This window comes from Hoplias malabaricus, chromosome 8 (assembly GCF_029633855.1).
Source record: "Hoplias malabaricus isolate fHopMal1 chromosome 8, fHopMal1.hap1, whole genome shotgun sequence".
Classification (NCBI taxonomy): Eukaryota; Metazoa; Chordata; class Actinopteri; order Characiformes; family Erythrinidae; genus Hoplias; species Hoplias malabaricus.
In genome coordinates this window covers 29,948,556-29,974,536 of record NC_089807.1, presented here as the reverse complement: position 1 = coordinate 29,974,536, position 25,981 = coordinate 29,948,556, and the positions used below count along the sequence as shown (strand labels likewise).

At 36.4% G+C, this 25,981-nt stretch overlaps 1 protein-coding gene across 2 annotated transcripts in view; it reads right to left on the bottom strand.

The window, feature by feature from the left end:
- Positions 1-25,981, bottom strand: part of pde10a (phosphodiesterase 10A) — a 144,578-nt gene that overhangs the window by 75,876 nt on the left and 42,721 nt on the right. The window contains exon 1 of one of the 2 annotated variants that reach the window (XM_066679546.1): positions 11,899-12,379. The exons of the other annotated variant lie outside the window; for it this stretch is intronic. Within the exon in view, the coding sequence (XP_066535643.1) occupies positions 11,899-11,962 (64 nt within the window). The 5' untranslated portion in view covers positions 11,963-12,379. Of the gene's footprint in view, positions 1-11,898; positions 12,380-25,981 lie in introns of those variants that run through there. 2 annotated transcript variants of the gene reach the window in all.

The following is a 25,981-nucleotide window of genomic DNA, read 5'->3' as shown; positions in this document are numbered from 1 at the left end:
CTTTTGTGCACTTTATGAGGAAATGTGAATGATTAATTTAAAAAAAAAATTATAATTATTAATAATCATTATTCATTCTTTCATTCATTCATTCATTATCTGTAACCACTTGTCCAGTTCAGGGTCGCGGTGGGTCCAGAGCCTACCTGGAATCATTTTGCGCAAGGCGGGAATACAGCCTGGAGGGGGCAGCAGTCCTTCAGAGGGCAATAATCATTATTATTATTATTATTATTATTAATATTAATAAACAAGAACAGCTGAAGTCACAGAAACGTCCAGATGTTCAAACAAAATCTATCTATCTGCTTAAATATTATGAAAGAGGAAATTAATCATATCAAAGCTATTCAGCAATGTAAGTGTTCATATGAGTGATATTCAGCACATGCAGAATAAAAATTGCAAGCCAAAATTGCTTGTTGCACCCATGAACAATGTCCAGAGTCATGAACAATGTCCAGAGCACTGAGCTGTCACAAAAGTAATGGAGCACAATCATCAGAACTGGGTATTTTATTTGCAACTTATACATTTTACGTTTGAGATGAATTTTTTTTGTGTGATTCAGGATAAATCAGGATTGGGGGGTGGGTTTAGATACCATTTTTATTTAAGACTGAAAAAAAAATGTAATAAGGTAATGAGCTAACTGTTTATGCTCTGATAAAAACGTGCAGCTGTGGAAATGTGTAGGTTTATTTTTTATTGAGAAAAAAGATCACAAGCAAAGAGATGTCTAGACAGAATTTCAAACTCACCACCTGTTCCAACTTAAAAGGTGATACGCTCTGTTATGTCTTAAAGGCTTAAAGATACGATTGTGAGGAAACACTGTTCTCTGCTTTGTTTATGTTCAGAAGTGCCACGTGTTTTTTAAGGTGGAACGGTGTGTTTGAGCTGGGGAAAGGACAACTTTTGTTTGTATGAGACTGAAATGGAACTTGTCTGTAAGTTTTTATCCACTGTTTGAATTACCACAGAAACTCATTTGTTATTCAAGGTTAGTTTTGTAGCACTTTTGCCGTGTGTTTACGTTCATGTAGTTTGTGCTCTACAAAATTTAGAGTCAGATCCATATACAGCAAAAATAAGTCAATTACCCACCTATGGAGCAGGAATACAGTAATATCATCATCTTGTTTCTTGCTTTTCAACGTCTGGAGGTCTATTCTTTCTTTAAAACCTCCAAAATGCCTTTGTTCTGTCATAAGCAGAGAGAGAAATATCCATTTTTACCCATTTATAGAGGCTGGGTCTTTGTAAACACAGACCAGTTTCAAGCACACAAACAGACTGGAGAGCTTCCAAATGGTGAGATAATATCCTTAGAATTTTATAAAAAGTGTTATTTGACTAATATCATGTATACTGCCTTTATATGGTGCTAAAATTACATCAGAGCCCGCTACCCCTACCTTAAATTAAGAAAAATGTTCGGAGACTCTTTTTACCTAAACAGTGCTTGATAACATTCTGCAGCCAACATTAACATTAAGCTCCACCTTAAATCTTAAATCTTAAATCTACAATGTGCACTAGGAGCTGTTTGATATATACATGCCTCTTTAAACAGGACCTTAGTTTTGTCTGAACAATAAGACTGAGGTTTATAGTTATGTTTACTTATTACCTGTTAAATAAACCCTAACACAATGATTATTATCTTAATCTCACATGACTTTTGCAGCTTTCCATAATGCAAGCAGGAAATATTGGACTGTAGAGTTAATTGTTCTTTTAGGTCTATTTTTGTTGAAATTTTATTTAAATGACTATATAATGGAAGCTAACTTTTGTTAAATAATATAAAGCATGGTGAAATTATTTAAGTCTGTGTAAATTACATTTTGAACTTTTCAGCACATTTTAACAATACTGCATTAATACTGATAACTGTAATAATTTTGGTCACTATAATCAAGATATTAAATTTAAATACAATTTCATGTCTATTGCAGAGCACACTGGGCCTCATTCATGAAAGCATGCAGAAAATATTTGCACGTACATCGTTCATAAATCAATTTTTTTTGTAAACATTGGAGTTCATCAAAATGTTTGTAATCTTAAAATGTTCGTAGGTATGAACAAAATTTACACCCACTTCTGAAAACATAAAAAGTGTGCTAATGTCCAGAAGACACTGTCTCATCTGACATGTCTGAACTTTCATTAAAATACATTAAAAAATATTTAAAATGTACAAATTAAATAAATAATAAATATATTTTACAAACAGAGCACCTTCCAGTAGCTAAAGAGCAATTGTTTGCTAAATTATTTTACTTTTGTTAATCTTGCTACTGGTCAATCATTTAATCATTTAATCATAGATTATTTCATTATAAGAATTTAGGCTCTGTGATACTCATTCCTCTGATGTTGCCCTGCTGCTGGATTTAACAGATAGATCTGCAGAGATGGTTTCTTGAATAAGTCCCACTGTGCAAATTAAAAGATTATTCAAGTCATATTCTACCAGACGAACGTGTCTATATTCCCCACATGTCACAGCACTCTTCGTTAAGGAGAGATGGCAAAGAACGTGGAGAGTCCTCGGAACGTTAAAGGAAAGGAAAATATATGAAGATGTTGCTCTATTCCTGCTCCACAGGTGTATATCAATGCTTTATTTTTGCTGTTTCACATAAAACTCTGGATTTTACCATGTTTGTTTTGGTCCACATATGCATGTCCACAAATTGGGGGTTTGTTTCTTGTGGGCGGTACCCATTGACCACTGATGAAGAATTCAAGGATGACCAACAGAGATTGCGCATCATATCAGAGCTTCTGTCTCTAGAATGTGGACCAACAAGTTAGGTGTGTCTAAAAGAGTGCACAGTGAGTGGACAAAGTGTTTAAAGACTCATTATTGACTAAGCCTCTCTTAATATGAGAAGCTTATAGGCTACGTATGATGTCATCATTTAGCCTATGGATTAAAATAAAATAGTACATTAAAAACAAACAAACAAACAAAACCACGTTTGTAATATATGATTGAGGTTGTGCTCATTGTAAAGATACACAGTGAAGGCTAGAAAATGCAGGGAAATGGCAGCTACATATTTACTTTTTTGTGTAGGTAGATGTTTTAGTGAAATGATTAACACATTTCTCTGTAAATATGTTGATTATGGCACATTCTTCTTAGCTATTATTGTCCAAGTTCTGAAACTTGTCTCTTGCTTGTTCGTCCAGTTCTGGTTCAACCTGGTCACACTTCATGTCTGGGGAGGAGGGGGAGGAGGCAGACAGCTCCCTCCACTGCTATTATTATAGATTGCTCCTTTAAATACTGATCTTACTATACAATATATAGCCTCTTAACTGTTCCATTTTGGCCTAAAAAATGGTCATTTCTAAAATAATTTCTATGGTGACTCCTGGGCATCAAGATTAAATAATTTTATATGGGAAAAATGAATTTGAAAAAGATAAATAATTACAATTAATATACAAATCTCTGCTACACAAAATCTTTGCTCACAAAATATTCTTCACGTTCCTACTGTAAATGTGACCTGAAATACTACCCAACAGGTTGGTTTTACATTAAACAATGGATGGACATGATTTTTCTACAAATACACACTGTTTAAACCTAATGAGCCGTTTCTAAAAATATAATTTTATCCTATTAAATGTTTACTACTGCACACACACACTGTTTCTACACTCATTTCACAAGCTCTCCTTCCCATACAGTTTCATCTTCTTTAGTTCTACAATTACACACAGTAGTCCATCTGTTGCTATGCATAATTTGTTAATCCACTACAGAGTGTATGTATTATGTGGGGTGGAACTTTCTCAGAATGAATTTCAAAGTCTGTTCATCCTAATTAAACATTATATAACATGAATACAAGCAATATAGAAAAAGCATATTTCATAATAATTCATATTATTATTTTTACTTTGGTATTGATGTGGTTTATATATTAGGGACAGTATCACAAGGACCGATACTTCAATACCAGTTCAGTACCAAAACCCAATGGCAGCTGTTTTGTATGGTCCCAAATGTACTGAAAGAACCCCAGCCATGATATGTATCTTAGCTTGTGATGTATGGTGATAATAAAAAAAAGCAAAAAAAAAGCAATAAAATGCCCTGCATGTTGTTGTCCACAATGCTTTAAAATGATGCTAACCACTAAAATATTTCAAAACAATGCCTCAGGCAGCAGGAAACATATTCATAACTATGTCGTGTAATAACATCTTGTGAGATTTCTTTATTAAACACTTTAGATGTTTGGTTCCCACCACTAGCATTGACAACAACTCAGTGAGTTTATCACAGAGCATTTTCCATCAAACAACTTTAATAAATGTTTACATATCTCCAGCATGTGATATAATGGGAATTCAATAAAATATGCTAACCTTATTCTTTAAATATACCTATTAGGTTATATCATCTATGACTATAATATTACACATATGTGAGACTAAACAGACTTTAACAGAAGTTAAACTGACTAAAAAGAAGTTATCTGTGAACTGAAATTTATGTCATTAGTTGATGATCAGAGTTGATAAAAGTGAAAGGACAGCTCAAGAGTATATTATAATTGTCCAGTTTTTTGGTACATTGTGACTTGCAACACTTGCAAAGAGATAAGAGTTAACTGAAATTTAAGTTTTACCTCTCTGTAATAGTACACAATATGTCAATGACACCCCTTCAAATGAGTGATATCTGCCGCATATATTGCTTTCACTGATTGCTTTCAATCCAATGGCTCTGGGATAAATTGATGTGGAACTGCTAAAAAAAAAAACACTGTAAAATTCTATATTTTTAAGTTCATAAACTCAAATCTCAGAAGTATGCATACACATCTACTTTAAGTGCCTACTACTTCAATTAATGCATGACAAAAAAAAATACAAATTTAAGCTCAGTTAAATCTATCATATACAGCTATTTTTAATTAAAACCACAAACTGGGCTATGCTACATCAAAAGTATACAGTTTCACAAGCTCAGAAAGGAGAAACTAATGTTTTAATTTGTTAAATTTGACTATATTTTAAGTTAGTCTCACTCAATTCATATAAATACTTTGAACATTAGGGTTTAGAGTATACCTAACCTAATTTATGTTTGTGGGGTTGGATGCAATTAAAACCTCACAGAAACATTAGAACAACTAGTGTATGACCTTACTGGCAAAAAAAAATGACATACAGGAATTGAAAATGTGTCATACATCCACTGTGTGCTGTCTTGGTGACTGACTGTGATGGCTGCCCGTAGTTGCAAAATGCTGACTGATGCTGATTTGGTTGGTCTCCATTTACAGCGCTTTCCTGAACAAGAAGTGAAACCTTACTCACTGCAATTGCATCATCCACAAACCTACCCATCCCCAGTAAATAATTGATGAGAACTGTACATAAAGTGTAAAAAATAAAAATACAGCTACGTCAACAGATTGCTATGAATGGACATTCAGAAGCTGCTACTCAAGGTTCATTTAATTTGTATATTAATATCTAAATAGCCAAGGGATTCTTTAATAATGGATTTGAAATGTATTCATATTACTATTTTGTGGTTCAATATGAATATTTTCATTAATTAATTAGCATTTTCACAAAATTTATTTTTGTTTTGGGGATTAGCTATACTAATCCCCAAGTTAAAGACTTCAGCTTCAAAATTACAAATTAGATCTTTCAGATTCATAAAAATTTGGAGCAGGGCTGTGTATGAACAATTATGAAAAGTGCATAACTAAAAAAACGAAAACAAGTCACTCCACAACAGCTCTACATAACACAAGCATTTAAAATACTATACAATATAAACAGGACTTAAGCATATGGAAATAAATAACTGACTCAACATTTTTGCATATGACATTATTTATAAAGTTTAAAAGGGGGCAACCTTGGTCTAATGGTTAGTGGACTGGGCTTGGTACCAGAAGGCTGTCTGTTCGATCCCCAGGACCGATTGGAACATCCATGGCTGAAGTGCCTTTGAGCAATGTTCTGAACTCCCAAATACTCTCCAGGCACTGGGGATGGCTGCCCACTGCCACTAGTGTGTGTGTGTTCATGTCCACAGATAGGTTAAATGCCGAGGACATATTTTGTTGTATGTTGTACAATGACAAATAATTGCACTGCATCTGAACTGAACTTTATTTCAAATATTTGTTTGAAATTCATGAGATTCAGATTATTTTTGGCTTTTCTAAACGTTTTCATTTCATGTGATGTGTGCTTTAATATAAGTTCTTAAAAATATTCAATAAATAACAATTGATTTTTGAGAGAGTCTTCAATTATTTTAAAAGCACAAAGAAAGGTACTTTTTCATTGGGGAGGTGAGGGTATAAATAAATAATAAAAATACCTCCCAGCTTTAACAATTGAGCATATTAACAGTACAAAAAATTAATACATTTTTTTTATTATTATAATTAATTCATTGTTAAATGTTCAGTTAATTGTGCTATTAATCGGTTGCAGTGACATCATGTTTTCAGCATGGACGTCATAATTGGGGCCTAGCATACTGGGCTGAGATGTATTTATTTTTTTTTTTTTTTTTTACTAATTTACAGACACTGGGCTTTCATAAACACATTAGACAGGTTTCCAGCAAACAAAACGGGAGAGCTAGCAACTGGTGAGGAAACATCAAAAATGTTTTAAGTGTTTTTTGATTAGAATCATGAATATCACCTTTAATAAAATACTTCTCCTAGTCTGAACATGTGAGTGATCAGTGAGAGATGTTTTCATGCCGCAGTGAAGCAGAGGCCAAATCCCAAATGTCTCCCTACACCCTCTGTAGGGCACAGTTGGTTATTAAATAACTGTTTGTGCATCTTATGTAGTGTGAGTCTTATGTAGTCTGTTGTATGTTGAAAATAATTTTGTGTAAGCTATAGTGAGTCCAAGTTTCCCTGTCGAATACTCACTGTATTTTTAGATTTAGTATCTGTGATGTGCACTGTGTAGAGAGAGTGGCTACTTTGGGAGGCAGTCCAAGCTCCTCTACTGAATGATACAGACAAACAGAGCTCTGTTTACAAACATGATGCAGATAAAAGGGTCAGGGAATCATACTTATCTCTCTTTCATTTAAACATCAAAATAGGAATTTAAATGTTGACGAAAACAATAAAACAATTTTAATATCACAGTTTTTATTTGTGTTGTGTGTTTGAGTAATGATTAAGTGCCCAAAATGTTGGCTGTTCTGTACTATGTACTGTACCGGTTTCCTCCCACAGTCCAAAAACACATGTTGGTAGGTGGCTTGGCGGCTCAAAAGTGTCTGTAGGTGTCAGTGAATGTGTGTGTGTACCTGTGTTGCCCTGTGAAGGACTGGCGCCCCCTCCAGGGTATATTCCAGCTTTGCGCCCAATGATTCCAGGTAGGCTCTGGACCCACCGCGACCCTGAACTGGATAAGCGGTTACAGATAATGAATGAATGAATCTCCCTGCACTAATTCAAAGCATATATATTTTAGGGGAAAAAGCTATTATGTCCAGAACTACTGTCCTACAGATTAATCAGTTAATTGTGTAATTTTGTAAGACTACAGGAGCTGTACGCACTCTGATCTAAACAAAGATGAGATGATTCTTGTTAATTTATAGGATTTGTAAGATATTGACCTCTCACAGTCTTATCCCTTTTGTTTGTGCTTTCATCTGTGCTCTACCGGAACAAAAAAAAAATTTATTTAGATACTCTCAGATTATAGTTGGCATATATGGAATCAGCTCTCATAAAATTATTTTTCCCATTTGGGTCTCAGCAAACCGCGATGATTTGCTGTCACTATGCAAAATAAGTTTTTCCAGGTACTCACAAACATGGACATGGACCACAATAAGAAGGTCATTAGGTCACATGAATACATTCAGTAGTCACTCAACTGCAGTAAACTGCACAGAGGATTTTAACTTTTGATTGATCTAGACACATATAGAACACTCTTTACCAAGGCAAATCAGTTTCATAACACAAAGTCATTCACCATTTTAGCCAATAAAAAAACAAAACTAAAATGTAGCAATATACAAAGTTATCATCAGGACAGCCAAAGTAGTAATTAATAAATAAACTAGACTGTGAACCCTTTAAAATGTTCTATATATCTGCAAATATATGACCTAAAACAACAAGTTAATCACACAGATCTTCAAAGTACACTAAGGGACCTGAATTAAACAAATGGGATGAAAATATTAGGGCCCTATATGGTCATTTATTTTTTTCAGGAAAATAATTGAATAGGTCAGAACAAATCTGTGACTGGAAATGGTATGAGAACCATTACATTTAGTATGTGGTAGCAACCCCTTGTGCAGCAATTCCTGCAACTAAACTTTTCCAGTTACTGTTGATCAGTCATGCATATAGGCATAGAGAAATTTTAGCCCATTCCTAGAGAACAGCTTTAACTCTGGGATGTTTTGGGTTCCCTGACATGAACTGCTCACTTTAGGTGCAACATTTACTTTGAATTAAAGTCAAAATCTAAACTGAACATTTAGAAACATTACATTTATTATTCTTTAACCACTCTTTGGTAGAAGAGTTTCACACATGGAATAAAGGTCTTATGCTAGAATAAAAGGTTTTTTTTCTCCAGACAGAATGCTTTTCCAATAACTTTCTGGCTTGTCCACATGATATTTAGCAAATAGCAGAGGGGCAGCAATGTTCGTTTTTAAGAGCAGCAGCTTTCTCCATGCAAGCTTGCAATGGACACAAATGTTGTTCAGTGTTCCCCTAATGACTCAAGGATATTAAAAATATCCTATGTGTGGAAGGTTTTTAGTTGCTTAGAATTTGCTCTAGGTTCCTTTTGTGATCTTGAGGACTATTACACACCTTGCTCTTGTAGAGATCTTTGATAATTGACCACTCCTGGGCAAGATAAAAATGGTCTTGAATTTGAATCATTAGTAAACAATCTGTCTGACTGTGAATTTTGTGAAGTCCAAACACATTAGATACTTTTTAAAAATGTTCATACCTGATAATCAGATTTTTATTTATTTATTTATTTTTCATTCATTCATTATCTGTAACTGCTTATCCAATTCAGGGTCGCGGTGGGTCCAGAGCTTACCTGGAATCATTGGGCGCAAGGCGGGAATACACCCTGGAGGGGGCGCCAGTCCTTCACAGGGCAACACAGACACACACACACATTCACTCACACCTACGGACACTTTTGAGTCGCCAACCCATCTACCAACGTGTGTTTTTGGACCCGGAGGAAACCCACGCGGACACGGGGAGAAAACACCAACTCCTCACAGACAGTCACCCGGAGCGGGAATCGAACCCACAACCTCCAGGTCCCTGGAGCTGTGTGACTGCGACACTACCTGCCTTTTATTTATTTATTTTTTGCCATATTGGTGTCATGACACATAAATATTGAACTTTGATTGACAAATGTTCTTTAAATATAACAAGGCACTTCACACCTCATCCAATGACTGAAATACCAGCCTCTAATTTCACTTTCAAATTACCTACTAAACCTAGAGGTTCATATATATCTGCCACTTACAGCTATGTAATACTGAAACACTGTCCTCAAAATTTGTTTAGAAATCTGATAAATGTTTAATTCAAATGTATACAGAAAAGTACAGACATGTAATTGGTTAACAAATTGAAGGCTATGTTCCTCCTAAGTATAACGCAATCCCACAGCATGCAAAGGATAAAGGTATATTCTAGATAAAACTATGTGCTGCAAAGCACTCATTAAAAAAGCAGTAGCTAGAAATGAGACTTACCTTAGAATTAGGACTGAGAAATACAACACATATTTTAGCAGAATAGAGGGTAATGTAAACATGTTCATCCAAAACAACCACCAGCCAATTTAGAACACTAAATGTCTGTCCTCTTTAAACAAATAAAAGTGATTATTTAATTTATTAAAAAAATTCTGAGGGGGTTTCCTTACCATTTGCTAACTCTCCAGTCTGTAGGCTGGAAACAGGCCCAATGTGCTTACGAAGACCCAGTGCCAATAAAATGGCTAAAAAACATATGCTAGGCTCTCTTATTTTCTGCTCACGGCAGAGAAAATGCATCTGGTGGTTTCTAGAGAAGCCTTCAGCACAATTCAAACACATTTGTTTTTTTCTAACAGTTTATAAAAACACAAACAAATTCAACTTAAGCCACATACAAACAACAGAAGTTTTATTTCCCCAAACATAGCATTCCAATTTCAAAGATGTTGAGCTTCTGAATGTAAATAAACCAGAGAGAACAGCACTTCCTCAGAATCGTCAATGTTGCCTTTATGTGGCAACAAGAATACAGTTTGTACTGTATACAGTATCACAATGTGTATTTCAGTAGGGGTGAATAAATGCAGAAACATAAAGGAATGTGGGTGTGTGTGTGTGTGTGAGGCTGAGGCTGTGAACAAGAGGCTGTGTAAAGGTGCCCTTGGACTTTGTGTAAACTTTGCTGCAGTAGTGAAGACTAAGGCAGTTATAACACGGCAACTAATAGCATACAACTATTATTAAACACCTGAATATCTGCAATGCCACAAACATCTCATGTGCATGAACATATTTCAACAGACAACAGAAGCAGTGATTTTAAAAATGCCTCATGGGAAATACTGAAACATTAAATAGTGTGACTGAAGACCTAGAATTCAACGAAAACTTTGCTGAGCAAGCAACCTTTTGACGGTTTCTCAATTGTATTTATTTATTTGTAATCTTTATATATATATATATATATATATATATTTCAATGTATGAAGCAGTGGTCTAAAGTCAATTTCATTTTTTTAATAAAGTTTTTTAGCAATAGTCTGAGGCAGTGATCTTAAACTAAGTCTGGTGGTTGGTCTGACCAAAAAAAGACTCACTCAACAGTTTAGTATTACAACAAATTCAGCTCCACAGACCAGGGAGCTGCATTATCAATACTACTCCAAAACCGAGCTGTAGTGTTAATTAGCGGCGTTTATGTCAAACACACACTCACACATACAAATACATACACACGCACGACCTCACAAACACACACATCATTAACGCCCCTCTGGGAGAGACCCCTTCAGCAGTGTGGTGGACTCTAAACGAGAAATGACAGTAGCAGCAAAATCACACTGCCAGTGTCTGCTGGCAGTCACCCGGTACAGTGGCTGTCTTTCGATGCTGAGGCTTTCTTACTACACCGCAGTGCTCTGATCAATTCATATTCTGCTGGGCTACATACAGCAGAAAACGGAAAACACACAGAGAGAGAGAGAGAGAGAGAGAGAGAGAGAGAGAGAGAGAGAGAGAGAGAGAGAGAGATTCCCCTGCACCAACATCCTACAGGACCTCAGACAGGACCCTCTCCACAGCTCCTTAAATAACTTCCCTTGTTCTTAAAACATTGTGGAGTTTTCTTCGGATTTAAAACACGTCTCCACCCTGTTCTTGCACCCGGTCGAGTTCACATTAACATGACACTTTGTGCATGGTACCTGACCTGAAGTACACAAAAATCTTAACGGTTACTCATAATGCTTTCTAAACAACAGGCGATGTCTCTTCAGCTTAGAACTCTAGCTACATACAAACTTGTTAAACGCTAACATTAATAATGGACATTCATATACACGCTGAAAAGTCTCGCATGTAATAGCTAAATTACACCAAGCCAAATCTTCGCAAAGCTCAGTAAAATGAACGCCGGTTAATTGTGCTGATACATTTCATTCACGTGCAACTCAACAGATTTGAAACACAACAACTATTTTGTTCTCCCTGGTCTAACGTTACTGAGAGTCCGCCGTCAGCAGAAAAGCCGTTTACCAGATGCTGCTGGACAGAGAAATAAAGCGTGAAGTGAGACAAAGTGTACCTACTTGAGCCGAGGAAACAGTCAGCGAGCCTTCTGAAACAGCTTGTTGAAGGCGGACCATCTTCCATGTCTGACCAAAAAGAGCAAAAAAAGAAGGAGGGGGAAGAGGAGAAAGAAGCGCGGCTGTGTTCAGGAGGCAGTCCGAGTGAGTGTTAGTGACACGATACGGGCGAGAAATGCGCCGCTAGTCCTAGGGAGAGGAGAGTGGAGCTCTCTTCCTGTCTCTCTTCTCTTTCTCTCACACACTCCCTCTCTCTCCGTAGTGATAGGACTCGCCTCTCCGTGGCAGAACAGAAAAAAAATTAAATAACTACGGGTGTAAACGTAAGCGGAGTTGTTGCGAGGAAACCGCGGACTGTTTGCTAGCGGCGCTGTGTGCTAGCCGCAGAGTGTTTGGGCTCTCGCGCCGAGGCACAGCGCCTTTTCCTCGGTTGCGGTTCCGCGGAGCTGCTTGCTGATGGAGCCGCCCTCCGGAGACACACTGCTGTGTATGTGTGTGTGTGTGTGTGTGTGTGTGTGAGTGAGAGAGAGAGTGTGTGTTTGTGTGGTTTTCCCTCTTAGTCAGGGGTCTGCTGGGGGAGTGAGAGGAGTGATTTCTCAGGGTTGGTCTTCCTCTCGCTTTATATGTGAGGCAGGACGTTTTGCGGACTTGTTTGACACTAATGCAGGAGAACAGACTCGCAGGATCCTAATGAAACGCCGCAGTTTACTAAATTTTTGACACAAATGGTGATGGGCGATTTTCTCTCACAAAGAAAAAAACTGTTTCTGAGCTAATGGAAAATGAAATCATTCATGGATCCAAACAACATTGAGGCGTGATAGTAAAAATGCATTTTTGCAAAATAGCACCACTCGTTAGGACATAAAACCGTTTCCCTTTACTTGCCACACCCAAACATGTCCGATTAAATTGAGCCATAAGTAAGAAATCAAAGTGTTTGCTCGCGCTGCTAGAAGCAGGGCGCGCGCTCTGATGCTGATCTTTACGTCAACACGCGTCAGAATGTGTGTGTGTGTGTATGTGTGTGTGTGTGTGAGAGAGAGAGAGAGAGAGAATGCGTACGCCGTTCAGTGAATGAACAACTCATGATCATGAGTTTTCTCACTTTTCACGTACAACGCCAAAAGCATTTAAAACACGACAGCATACATTTGAAATAGAAGCCATTCGCATTAATTTAGCCTATATAATCATACATTTTACTAGCCACTTCATTAACATTAAAACATAAAGCAATGTATAACTGCAGAAATACAACGCATCCGCTGGGTTTTTATTCGTCCAGAGTTAGCAAACAAATCTCCCTGTTCAGATTTAGCCTACTGTGTTCAAGGGCGAGTTAAAGCATTAGGATAGTTATTCTTAAAGCAATGCACACCGGCCAAGTAATTACTTGAGAAGAGGAAACCTTGAGAGAAACCAAGACTCAAAAAGGTGACACATCCTTTTTTGCTTGACAGTGGGAACAAAAACAAATAACAAAACAGCAACAGAATAAGTCTAGATGACGTTGATTATTCACTGACTTATGTAAAGTACTCAAAGAGTACTTCAGGGCTAGTGGGGCATTTATGTATAAGACAAGATGTGGTTTGGGAGTGACTGAATTTTCAGTCGAATTTTATCAAAAATCTCAAAAAAACATTGCTACTAAAATCATAAGGAATACCTGTTTTCTTTATTGCTATCAGTTAGTTTCACTGTAGATGAAATTTATGATTTGATTTCGGTTAAGAATTTGTGTAGTTATCTAGGCTGTGCTGCTATGCAATTAAAAACATTCTAGTTTCATGTGTTAGCATTTATGTTCAAGACCAAAACCGCCTGTTTTAGCATATGTTTGTGGTCAACGTCCCATGCACAGAGCATGCTTCTTTTTTATCTTTATTGCCACATCCATGTTTGTCTTGCGACATAGCACTGTATGTAGATAGTTTGTTACGTGCAAAAGATCTTTAGAGTGAGCTAGAAAAGAGGTGGTAGTAAGGTCAGGAAGATTGTCAGTAAAATCGCTGGCTTTTGAGGTTGTTATAGTAAGCTTTCTAATATAGTGAGGTAGTAGGCAGATATGTTCGAGATCCACTTCATACATGATTAGACAATGATCAGAGATGGAGTCATGTAAGGAGAGGATGAATAGATTCTGAGTCTCAATACCCAGCATCAGTACTAAATCCAAGGTGTAGCTGTAACTGTGAGTGAGCCCAGTAACATTCTGAATGAAACACAATGTATCCAAAATAGATTCAAACGCAATTTTAAGTAGGCCATTCAAAATAACCTTTGAAATCTCCAACAATTAAAGCCTTGTAAGGCTTGTGAGTGACAAAATCACCTGAAAAAGTCAGGTGTTTGAGAAACGCATTTTCACTACAACACTAAAACTAGACAGAGCCCAGACTACACCAGATGACATTACTTGGGTTGTGAGGGGGAAAAAATGCAAACAAATTCTAAGAATTAACAAATTTTTTCAAACAAATGGAAACTATATTAAAGACAAAGTGTGCAAACAGATTTCTGTTTAATATTAAATAGCTGTTTTCAGTTTAAGTTAAAATCAAATAGAACAGCTTTATAACCAATGAGAATTCCATGATACAACCTTTGCACGTGTCACTAATACACAGTTAATTTATATTAGATTAATTTTAAAATAGAAAACAAATAAAACAGTTTCTGTGCAATTGCAAATTAAGAATTCCTTTCAAATTTGAAGCCAAGCTGGCTTGTTTTGACTGATTAGTCAGGTCAATAATTATCATTATTAACTGTCAGCTAACTATAATTCCACAATGTAACATTTCTCTAACTCTTCAAGTCTTTTGCTAACACTCAACAATGTGAAGGTATATTTGGTGCAAAACCCCTGAGCACATGTGACAGTGAAATGTGTAGTTGTTGAAAATAGTTACACATGTAACACAATAAATTTGAAGTCACAGAGAAAATCTCTTCAGGAGTTACAAACCTGTAGATTTTTTTCCTCTCCCACAAATACTTAACAGTTTATTGTAGGTTCACAAATCCAATTCTACACACAAAAGTACAACAAAACATTTGCTAACCAATCTGTGCGAAATGTGAGTTACAAACCTTTTGGGGATATTTGTCTGTCATAGTAGGCACCCAGAGCACAGCCCCAGAAACACATAAAGAACTTACCCTGTTTTATTTCTATACCACTTTATATTCCCATCAGAATCTGATAAAGAGTAATTTCCAGTTTCCTATTTCATTTTTTACACAGACACTAGGCCCTCCTTGTTTTTTTTCTGGAGAAGGCTTTTTGTAGGAGGCCCCCACTCACAAAAACAGGATTTGACATGTGCTTAACGAGTCCTCTGATTGGTCAGAAGGGTTCTCCAATCTCTGAACAGTGCCCTCCCCCCAGCTCTACAGATGCACAAATTAGTTTTGCACTTTACTGACTGATATATTTGGTGCAAAACTGAGAGTGCGCAGAAATTATGTGTGAGCAGAAAACCCCCCATTTGTGACTCGTAGCCACAGGTTCGCGCAGGTGTATTAATTGATTTGTGTCTGTGCAAGACAAATATCCCACCCAAAAAACTTTTGTACATGTTTTATGTGAGTGTGTGAATGTGTTTTGCACCATATTTCCCCCTGCAACTGGAGCAAAACTGTGATGAGCATGATATTGTTGTACTTGTGTGTGTAGAATTGGATTTGTGCACCTACAATAAAAATAATTTCTAAAGGTGTAACTCTTAAGTTGTATTTGTGGGAGAGGAAAAAATTCTACATGTATGCAACTCCTGAAGAGATATACTCTGTGACTTCAAAGTTATTGATACACGTGTGACTATTTTCTACAAATACACATTTCACTGTCACATGTGCTCAGGGGTTTTCACCAAATACACCTCCATACAACAACTTTGAGCTCATCATAGCAGCTGATAGAAGTTCAGAAAATGAAACTAGCTGATGCCTACAAAGAAGCAGAAGGCTATAAAATTACATTGCTTTCAGCTTATTGTTTTCACTGTCTAAAATATAATTAAGAAAAGCCAGGGAGGGATTCCCTGTCCATTTTGAAAAAAGTCTGTTTTGAAGACTATAAAAATGACTGGCAGGCTGACCACAGAGGAGAAGAAAAAGGCCCATATGGCTGCAAAGAATCTATAAGACGTTTACCTGGCACAGGGGAGGTGGTGCACTGTTTTACTGTTATAGCTTGTACGCACATCTGCATGAAAACGTCATCAAAGTTAATGTATGAAGTCAGTAAAATAACATCAGCACAATCCAGAGGCATTTTAGAAAGTGCTGTAGGCTGCTGACATTAAAATGAAGCTCTAGCTCTGCAATCTTTCAATAATGTTTCATGTATGTGTGAATAAATGAGCAGTATTTTCCATCTGTTAAGGTTGCTGTGTTATATTTTCATTCTTCTCAGTGGAATATGTTATAAGCATATATAAGGATCACCTGAGATATTTGTAACACTTATACATGATGATGAAAAGTTATTTTACAATTACTAAGCAAGGTCCAATCCACTGATAGCACAGTTTTGCTAAATCAGGTGAACTCTCTGATGTAATTATTACAGAAATGGTGCTATACACTCTTTTGGGTGCATCCCAGAAAATCTTACTGTTTCTGTTATTTTGGAGCTTACACATAGGCTTAGGGTTAGAGCAGGGTCAAGGTTGATGGGTAGCCATCGGAAATGGATGTATACAACCTCAAAGTGCCCACAATATTTTGTACATATTGTACAAATTGTGTGAATGGCCTTATAGCAATGTGTATTATAATTTGTGTGTGTGTGGGCAGCCCCTGCTGCCCCCAGCAAAGAGCCTCCTTGGGTGGCTGCCCATGTCTGCCCTAAATCTGCTACTCTGTGGCAGCTATTGGCATACCAAACATTATTGGTCACATTTCTACAACAGGACAGTGATCCAAAATAAAATTCTAAATTCTGCAAATTTTGGCGAAGGCAAGCTGAAGATTTTGGAAAGCCTTTTAACATTCCCTTGAACTGAATATAATTTAACAAGTGTGGTTAGATCTTAAAATGCTGTGGACACAAGACAGCCAAGAAACAGTGAAGATACAGAAGTTTTGAGGTGAAAGCAATCTAAAACAAGAAAATCAAGGCTCAACCAACTACAAAATGCATTTTCAATTTAAATTAGATTTAATTTTTTTCTGTTAGAGCAAATCTTCCAAAATAGCAATGAAAAGAAATAACAGAAAATGAAATAACATTTTAAAGATTGAAAATTAATGTAACAAAGTTTCATTTACATAACTGTTTTTTTTTACATAATTTGCATAACACCATTTCTAAAGACCGGCTTGTCAAGAAATTTTGTAAATGGCAGGTTCTGTTGTCAAAGGCTCAGTTTGTGTAAACAAAAATGGTCATGGCTCAGCACTTTATGTCAAACTTTGTGAGAGAATTGTAAAAAGTAAGGTACCATTGATGTGCAGGCGTATTAAAGACTAACTGCACCCTGCTGGTTTTATCTAACTCCAATTAACTCCAATTAAAGTGATTCTGATTTTGGTAACATTGGCTGACCAGCTGGCAGAATGTGATAAGTCAGAGTAAATTGTAAAGATAACACATGATCTGCACCAACTATTTTCAAATTTGAATCAGGGCTGGTATATTTATTAATGCAGAGCAATATATTTAAGATAGTATTAATAATTAAAAAAGGTCTTAAATGTGACGTTCATGATTTTAATCAAACACTTTTTGTACATTCCTGAGGACGATTCCTCACCATTTGCTAGCTCTCCTGTCTGTTTGCGTGCTCAAAACCAGTCTGATATTTCACAAAGCGCCAGTGTCAGTAAATGAATTAAAAAAAATGTGCCTTGGTCTGGAATACTATGCTTCCTCTATCTCTGCTAATGGCAGAGAAATGGCATTTTGGAATTTTTAGACAATGGAGAGAACTCCAAACATTAAAAAGCACAAACTGAGATGAGAATATTGTTCTATTCCTGCTCCATAGGTAGGTAATATTGAGTTAATTTTGCTGTTTCAGATTACTTAAGGTGGAATGTCTCCAATTTTGGGAGACAGTTAACTGCTTTACCGAAAGTGCTACGCAACATAAATTACAAAGTAGTTTCTGTTGTAATTCAAACTATGAATAAAACTTACAAAAAGTTACAAACAAATGTCTTTTTTTTTTGCCTCAAACACACCATTCCACCTTAAAAGTTGCTGAGCCAGAGAAAACAGCATTTCCTCTCAATCATATACTTCCCCTTTAACGTGTAAGGAGTTTTAGAGAAATTTATGTTGTTCAGTGTACCTCATGTACAGTGTACCTTCACATGTACCTCTCAAAATATTAACTTTACAGAAGGAAAAAGCTTCATACTTTCAATAGAAGTCAGTGTAAAAAGATGCTGTTCCAGGTAATTCTTTGAGCATTTCTATCAGTACATTCATCAATATTTTTTCAGACAATGTAAATGACAGCTGCTCTATTCAAATAATGTAGTAAACTAAACATCCACAAAAATGGAGATAAATGTTTTTAATTGGACAGCAACAATATGCTACCATCAAGGTGATATCTTATCTTAGGATGTCCATGGTTATTTCAGCAAGATTATGAAATTTTAATGATTACTGTTTCCCCTTAGATAATTGTTGTAGGTCCAGGGGTCCATTGACATAGGGAATTTTAGAAAACTGAGATGTTTGTTCTCCTGGGGTGTGATCTCACCTTGCGCCCAGTGGTTCCAGTGGATGTGGGTGTTTCTGGGTGCTCTTATGTCTGTGTTACCTTCTGGTTTTCTCCTTTTAGATCAGATGTTATAGTTAGATTCAGTTAATGTAGATATATTCTTACTCTCCATACTCCATACAAGTCTAATGACATCTCTCCACTCTTTTTTGAGTTAATGCCTACCCTCCTGTCTGGCGTAACTCTGCTGGAAGACAGACCATCAGGGTCTCGTGCTCACCTACTTTGAGTTGAGTTTTCTGCCCTCAATATTGCCAGACTCCACACCTCAATTCCTCTTCACATTTCCAACTTCATATCTGTGCACTTGTCATCCTGATGAACTAACACTTGGATATATGATGAGACTGATTTGAGCACAGACCTTTACAAAAAGCCTACAAGACTTAAACAGACTGCAAGACTGCTTCTACCTTTGCAGTTTTAAATTAAGGTTCTTTGCATTAGAATTTTTCAAAGGTTTTGACCAGAGCCCCTATGTCACCTTCAGCAGTCTTGGTTCCCATGGTTTCCATTAAGGATTTCTCAGTTAATCTTTCTCGACATCATCAGGTTGTAAACAATGCTATATATGTAAATTTGACTTGACTTAGGCATGGATGTTGAGGGAGGAGACAGCATGTCCCTTCAATTCTCCCTGCCCTCAATTTCCTGATGGTCAAGGGGATCAAACCAGCAGCCTTCCCATCCCAAGCCTGCTTTACTAACCTTTAGGCCACAGCTGCCCACTGAACCCATTCAAAGTGCTTTTTTTTAAAACGGAATGACTGGCAGCATATGCTTGTCTAACAGTCCAAGGCATGCTAATACCTCTGAGCTAAATAAAGATTATTTTTGTGCAATTGATCATCCCGGGCCAGTGAAATAAACTGTGTGTAAACTGTGGTCTGCTCATGCGGATCAGGAACTTGCAGACTCACACAGTGTTATTAATCTGCTTCTGCTTGCACCAGGACTTTCAGTAGGTTGTTTAAACATGCAGAAGTTTGCCATGCAGTCCTTTGTAATTATCACAGGGGTTTGGTTTCTGTTCCACTGGTCTTTTTTAACTCTGAGGTTTATTCAAAGGATTTCCTGTATCATTTTGACGTCCCATTGACGTCTTTGGGGCCCCACACAGTTTCCAAAACCCTGAAATATTTCTTCAACTGGTCGGCACATCTGTACATTCAGACTAAAGTATCGAGGCAATGGATAAACTCATCAAGTGAAAACTTTTTCTTTGTTATGTGGAACTATTCACTCATCTGAGAGGCACTGAAATATTTAGCTAAAATGGAAGACAAGTTTGCAGTGTATGTGTGTGTGTGTTTCAGCTTGCAGTGGTTGCCGAAGAGACACCAGGCTAATAATGTTAACCCTGATTAATTAAAATGGAAAATAGATCAGAAATTTCTCTGAAATCTGGTTTTAAATATTGATTTTATTTAGACATTTCTAGTGAGGATGATAGATTAAGGCTCAGGAAGTTTTTTTCAGAACTAAATTTTGTTAAGATTAAAGTGACAGTTTGGCGGCAGGTGTTTCTTATGTGGATATGCCAAAGCAAATCAAATTTGAGTTAATTTTCTACAAAATTTATTTGCAGTTATGCTTGTCATAAATATGCTGAAAGTTTTCCTGTTTACATTTCTTTTGATGGTATACCATTGTCTATGCTGTAATGCTTATTTTATAGTATATCCTTGCAGTAATATAATTTTTATATACATAATACTAATTTTAAAATAAAACATTTAATATAAAATTATTTGAGATTAATATTCTTTATATTATTATATTTTACATAAACATGAGAAATGATAATGGTTTTAACAGTTGCTAAAATTGATGCATATTAAATGCCTATACTGTGAGGAGTTTGGTGTGTTCTCCCCGTGTCCGCGTGGGTTTCCTCCAGGTGCTCCGGTTTCCTCCCACAGTCCAAAAACACACGTTGGTAGGTGGATTGGCAACTGTGAGTGACAGTGTGAGCAACTGTGTGTGTGTTGCCTTGTGAAGGACCGGCACTTCCAGGGTGAGTTCCTATGTGCGCCCAATGATTCCAGGCTCTGGACCCACCGTGACCTTGAACTGGATAAGCGGTTACAGATAATGATGGAATTAATTAATTATTTAATGCATATAATTATATTGAACTTTATTGTCTCTGATATGCTAATAAAAATAATTTATTATGATTAATGAGCAGTCATTTATCTAACTATTTGGGGGCCCTAATCCTACTTGTTGGACCCATACCCCTGTAACATAAATGTAGTTTTGTATGCAAGAATAGAACAATAATTTATTACTTCCTAATACTTCAAAAGCCTCATTTGGGTAAATAATATATAGCATCATTATAATTTCACATAATGATAACAGTTCTGAATTTATGCATGGGGTAATATGGACAGCTATTATTTTTTAAATATAGGTGGTTCAGTTGTAAAAGTCTGCCAAAATTAGGTATACAGGTGTATCTCAAAATGTTAATTTATTTCAGTAATTCAGTTCAAAAAGTTCAACTCTTACAGAGTGATCTATTTCAAGCATTTATTTATTTTAATTTTGATCATGGCTTACAGCCAATGAAAACCTGAAAGCCATTACCTCCAAAAATAATATTATATAAGATCAATTAAAAAAATATTTTTAATACAGAAAAGTTAGCCTACTCAAAAGTACTTACAGTATATGTACTCAATACTTGGTTGAGGCTCATTTTGCATAAATTACTGCATCAATGCGGTGTGGCAGGGAGGCAATCAGCCTGTGGTAATGCTGAGGTGTTATAGAAGCCCATGTTGTTTTGATAGCAGCCTTCAGCTTGTCTGCATTGATGGGTCTGGTGTTTCTCGTCTTAATACCACATTCTCTATGGGGTTTAGGTCAAGCGGGTTTGCTGGCAAATCAAGCACAGTGATACTGTGGTTATTGAACTGCGTATTTTTACTTTTTGGCAGTGTGGACAGGTGCCAAGTTCTGCTGGAAAATGAAATCCGTATCTCCATAAAACTTGTCAGCAGATGGAAGCATGAAGTGCTCTACAATTCCTTGGTAGATGGCTGCACTGACTTTGGACTTGATATAACACAGTGGACAAACACCAGCAGATAACATGACTGCCCAAACCATCACTGATGGTGGAAACTTCACACTAGACTCAAGCAGCTTGGATTGTGTACTTCACCACTTTTCCTCCAGACTCGGGGACCATGATTTCCAAATGACATGCAATATTTACTTTCATCAGAAAACAAGACTTTTGACACTGAGCAACAGTCCAGTCCTTTTTCTCCTTGATCCACGTAAGACACCTCTGGCATTGTCACTGGGTCATAAGTGGCTTGACACAAGGAATGCAACAGTTGTAGCCCATGTCCTGGATACATCTGTGTGTGGTGGCTCTTGAAGCACTGACTCCAGCAGCAGTCCACTCCTTGCGAATCTACCCCACATTTTTCAAAGGCATTTTCTTGACAATCCTTTCAAGGCTGCAATTATTATCTCTGTTGATTGTGCACCTTTTTCTAACGCACTGTTTGCTCCCACTAAACTTTTCATTAATATGCTTGGATACAGCAACTGCCTTCTGGACATCTGTCAAGTCAGCAGTCTTCCCCATGATTGTGTAGCCTACTGAACCAGACAAAGAGACCATTTTAAATGCTTAGGAAAACTTTGCAGTTGTTTTGTGTTGATTATTCTAATTTTCTAAGATAATGACTTTTGGGTTTTCACTGGCTGTAGGCTATAATTATCAACATTAAAAGAAATCACTCTGGTTGTAATTAATCTATATGGGTTTCACTTTTTAAATTGAATTACTGAAATAAATTAAATTTTTGACTGGCGCCCCCTCCAGGATGTGTTCCCGCCTTGTGCCCAATGATTCCAGGTAGGCTCTGGACCCACCGCAACCCTGAACTGGATAAGCGGTTACAGATAATGAATGAATGAATATATATATTCTAATTTTTTGAAATGTACCTGTACTTTAAGTCTAAATAGCAACTCTCAATGCTGTTAGAACCATTAATAAAGTTACTAGTTTGAACTAGTTTGAAATTATTTGAGTTTGACCTCCAACTTAGCAAATAAAACACTATATGTCAAACACTTGTCATAATAAGAAGATCAGATTCTAGAAGGATAGACCATGTAAAAATGCATCCAATGCTCCTCATTATCATGGACAATAAACTTAAGAGCCAACATAATTTGTCTTAAAGCTATACAACTATTTTGGTTTTCCCATTTGACTCACAGTGAAACTTCAGGATAGAATATGGTGATAAAGTAGAGATAAAACTTAAGAGTTATACATGTTCCAAAATATTTATTTAGCAGAGTGGAACCTGCTGCCCTCAACAAAGCAGGCTGGAGTTCAATTATTCTCTCAGGCTGGAATATTGAGTTCCTGGGAATGACTCCTAACTGCATTTGCAACAATGTCTGCAAAATTATTAAACTGGAAGTTGCTGTATATGAATATCTGCCAAATGCCAAAAATTCCAAAGTCCTGCACAAACAAGTTCCCAACAGATTCTCCATAGCAGTCTACCTGTCAGACCATTACGCATGCAGCTTAAAAGTAAAGAAAGCATGAGCCATTTACATGTATATTAAATCAATCTTTCACCATTTCAGCACCTCTTTGCCTCTGCCATATAACTGCACTGTCAACTGTACTGCAGTGTTGCTACAAAGAGAATGACAGGGTAATAATCATGTGTGGAGGAATCTTCTCTATAACACAGCTGAGCGACCACATCAGAGCAGAGCAAAAGTGATGTGGGTGAGAACTCACCACTGCTCAGCCCTGATGCATTAAAAGAACGTAAAGCAGAAAATGTTAGCCGGGCCTTTGTTGAGTGTGACATAAAAGAGCCATTTTATGTCATTTACCTCTTTTATGTCATAGCCCCCCATTTCCTGTTATTAAGCACCACGTGGAGCCTCGTAATGAGGATTTGCTGTTGAGACGATTGTTATATTGTCATTTTACCCTGTTTAACTTTCACAAAGCCTTGTGTCTACTGCAACCAAACCTCCTCAAGACATCAGTTAGATGACAGCTTATGACTAGCAAAGACAAACAGAGTAATGTAAGATAAAAATTCAAATAAAGATCTAATCAGAGCCAGAATTTGCAAACAAAGCATTCCTTTAATCTTTGAAATTATTCCATAGTGAATTCAGTTCAACCTGCCTATTTCACCAATGACGTATTCAGTCCAACCTGTGCCACTGTGTTTCCTGTATTTTTAAACAATTATCAAAATTTAAGCATAGGTCACAAAGATTAAATATTAAAGTGTTTTTGTTGCTGTTGTTTGCTTGTTTGGCAGATTACTCCTCGAATTATTACTTGTAATATATGTAGGATCTAAACAGCACATGCAAAAAAGACTTCTTCTCCAATTAGCTTTAGTATTTTTGCACAGAAATTACATCCAGCTTTATTGTCTCTAATATATGGAAAACAATTATGATTATTATGCTTATAGAGAATATTACCATTGGGGAATGTACTTGTATGTAAGAATAAAACAATAATTAATATATAATAATAATAATATGTTTTGGTCATTAAATAGCACAACTATAATGTGACATGATAAAAGATCTGAATTTATGCATGAGGTCTAAGGTCTAATAAATACCAGGTTTAAGGAAAAATAATTGCAGACTGACTTGGGAGCCTCACATAAGCAAAAGGTTACCATGCCCTTAATGTAGTTCAATGGGTATAAAGGGTATGAAATTATTGTAAGGATCATGGCACCTGTATTCTCTGGAATAATGGAAGTCAATCTGATACTACTGTGATCCTAACATTATCCATGAAATCCCACAGCAAATGTTAAACCTGTCCTCACTTGTGTTGCCCTGTATCATTATTTCTGAGTAATGTAATGGTCTGTTGTATGAGCTGAGGTTAAAACGGTGATCCTCCAATACTTGCCGTTCTCACAGACACAATTACCCTTCCAGTGTTAGCGAAATGTTAGGATGAATAACTCTTCTTTTGAAAAATTATCAAGCAGAAGACTAATGCAATTTTATATGAGGATACTCCATTCTGTCAGCACTAGCTTAAAAAAGTCATTATTTTAGACATGCATTCCTAGGCCAGAAGTTGAATAAGTCCAAGCCCTAGTAATTAATACTTTAAATGCTTTAAAAAGGTTGGAGGGAGTATTCTTATCATTAACACGTGGAATGTACTATAACACGACTAAGATGACTACAGCGATCCTGATTATCATTTTCATATTGTATCATAACGTTTTTTTTCCTAAAACTATTTCTCTAAAATATATTTAACCTTTCACTCACAACCCCATTCCAAGGCTGTACAAAATATAGATAACAGACTGCGATGTTGCAGAAATAAATGCACCTAATTTGTATGAAATGTCCACTATCTATGGCCTTATTTTTGTGCCACAGTTCTGTTAGATTTCCTTTCTCTTTTAAACCATACTTGGTACAAAAATTGTATATGCCCAATTTGAAGTTGATGCAAACAACATGGTGAAACCACAGACTGGTGAACCACTGCTTGTCTTAACTTCTGAAAGACAACCTCTCTGGGATGCTATTTTTAACACCAATTCATGTTATTGACCTGTTGCCAATTAACCTAATTATTTGTGAGATCACCTCCAGGTGATTTTTTAGGTAGCATTATACAATTTTACCAGACTTTTCTTGCCCCTGTTCCAACTTGTTTGAAACATGTTGTGTAATATATAATTTCTACATCCTTCTGTTGGTGTTGTGTATACAAAAAGGTATAGGTAAAGAAATTCATGTTTCAGATGTAGAGTATATTAATTTAGTAAAATAACTAAATGAAGATAAACTAAAACATATTGCTAACTAGTTTTGCTGCATTAGAGTGTAATACTGTGATCAAGAATGTTTTTGCTGTTTGTCATGAGAATCATGCCTCTAAAAGTAAAAAAAAAGAAAAAAGAAAATGAAAAACAAAAAGATTCACAAAGTAAAGTGCTCACCAATAACTGTTTTAACAAAATCACTGATGTTCATGTGGCTAAATTCTGTTAAAAACTCTCACAGAAAATGTCCCAGTATTCATTGGAAAGTGTTTCCAGAACATTAGAGGCTATTACTGCAGCAAATGGTTGATAAATAATAATTTATAACTTTTGTTTTAGAAAAAAATAGTTCTCAAGCCAGTGTCTACTAATGTTTAACAATATACTGTTTATGGACAGCATTGTTCTGGCATTAACCCCGCGATATAATGCTCAGACACTGGTAAACACTGAATCAGGTGTGTAAGAGCAGGGCTGGAACTGGGCTCTGCAAGAGGGTGGGCG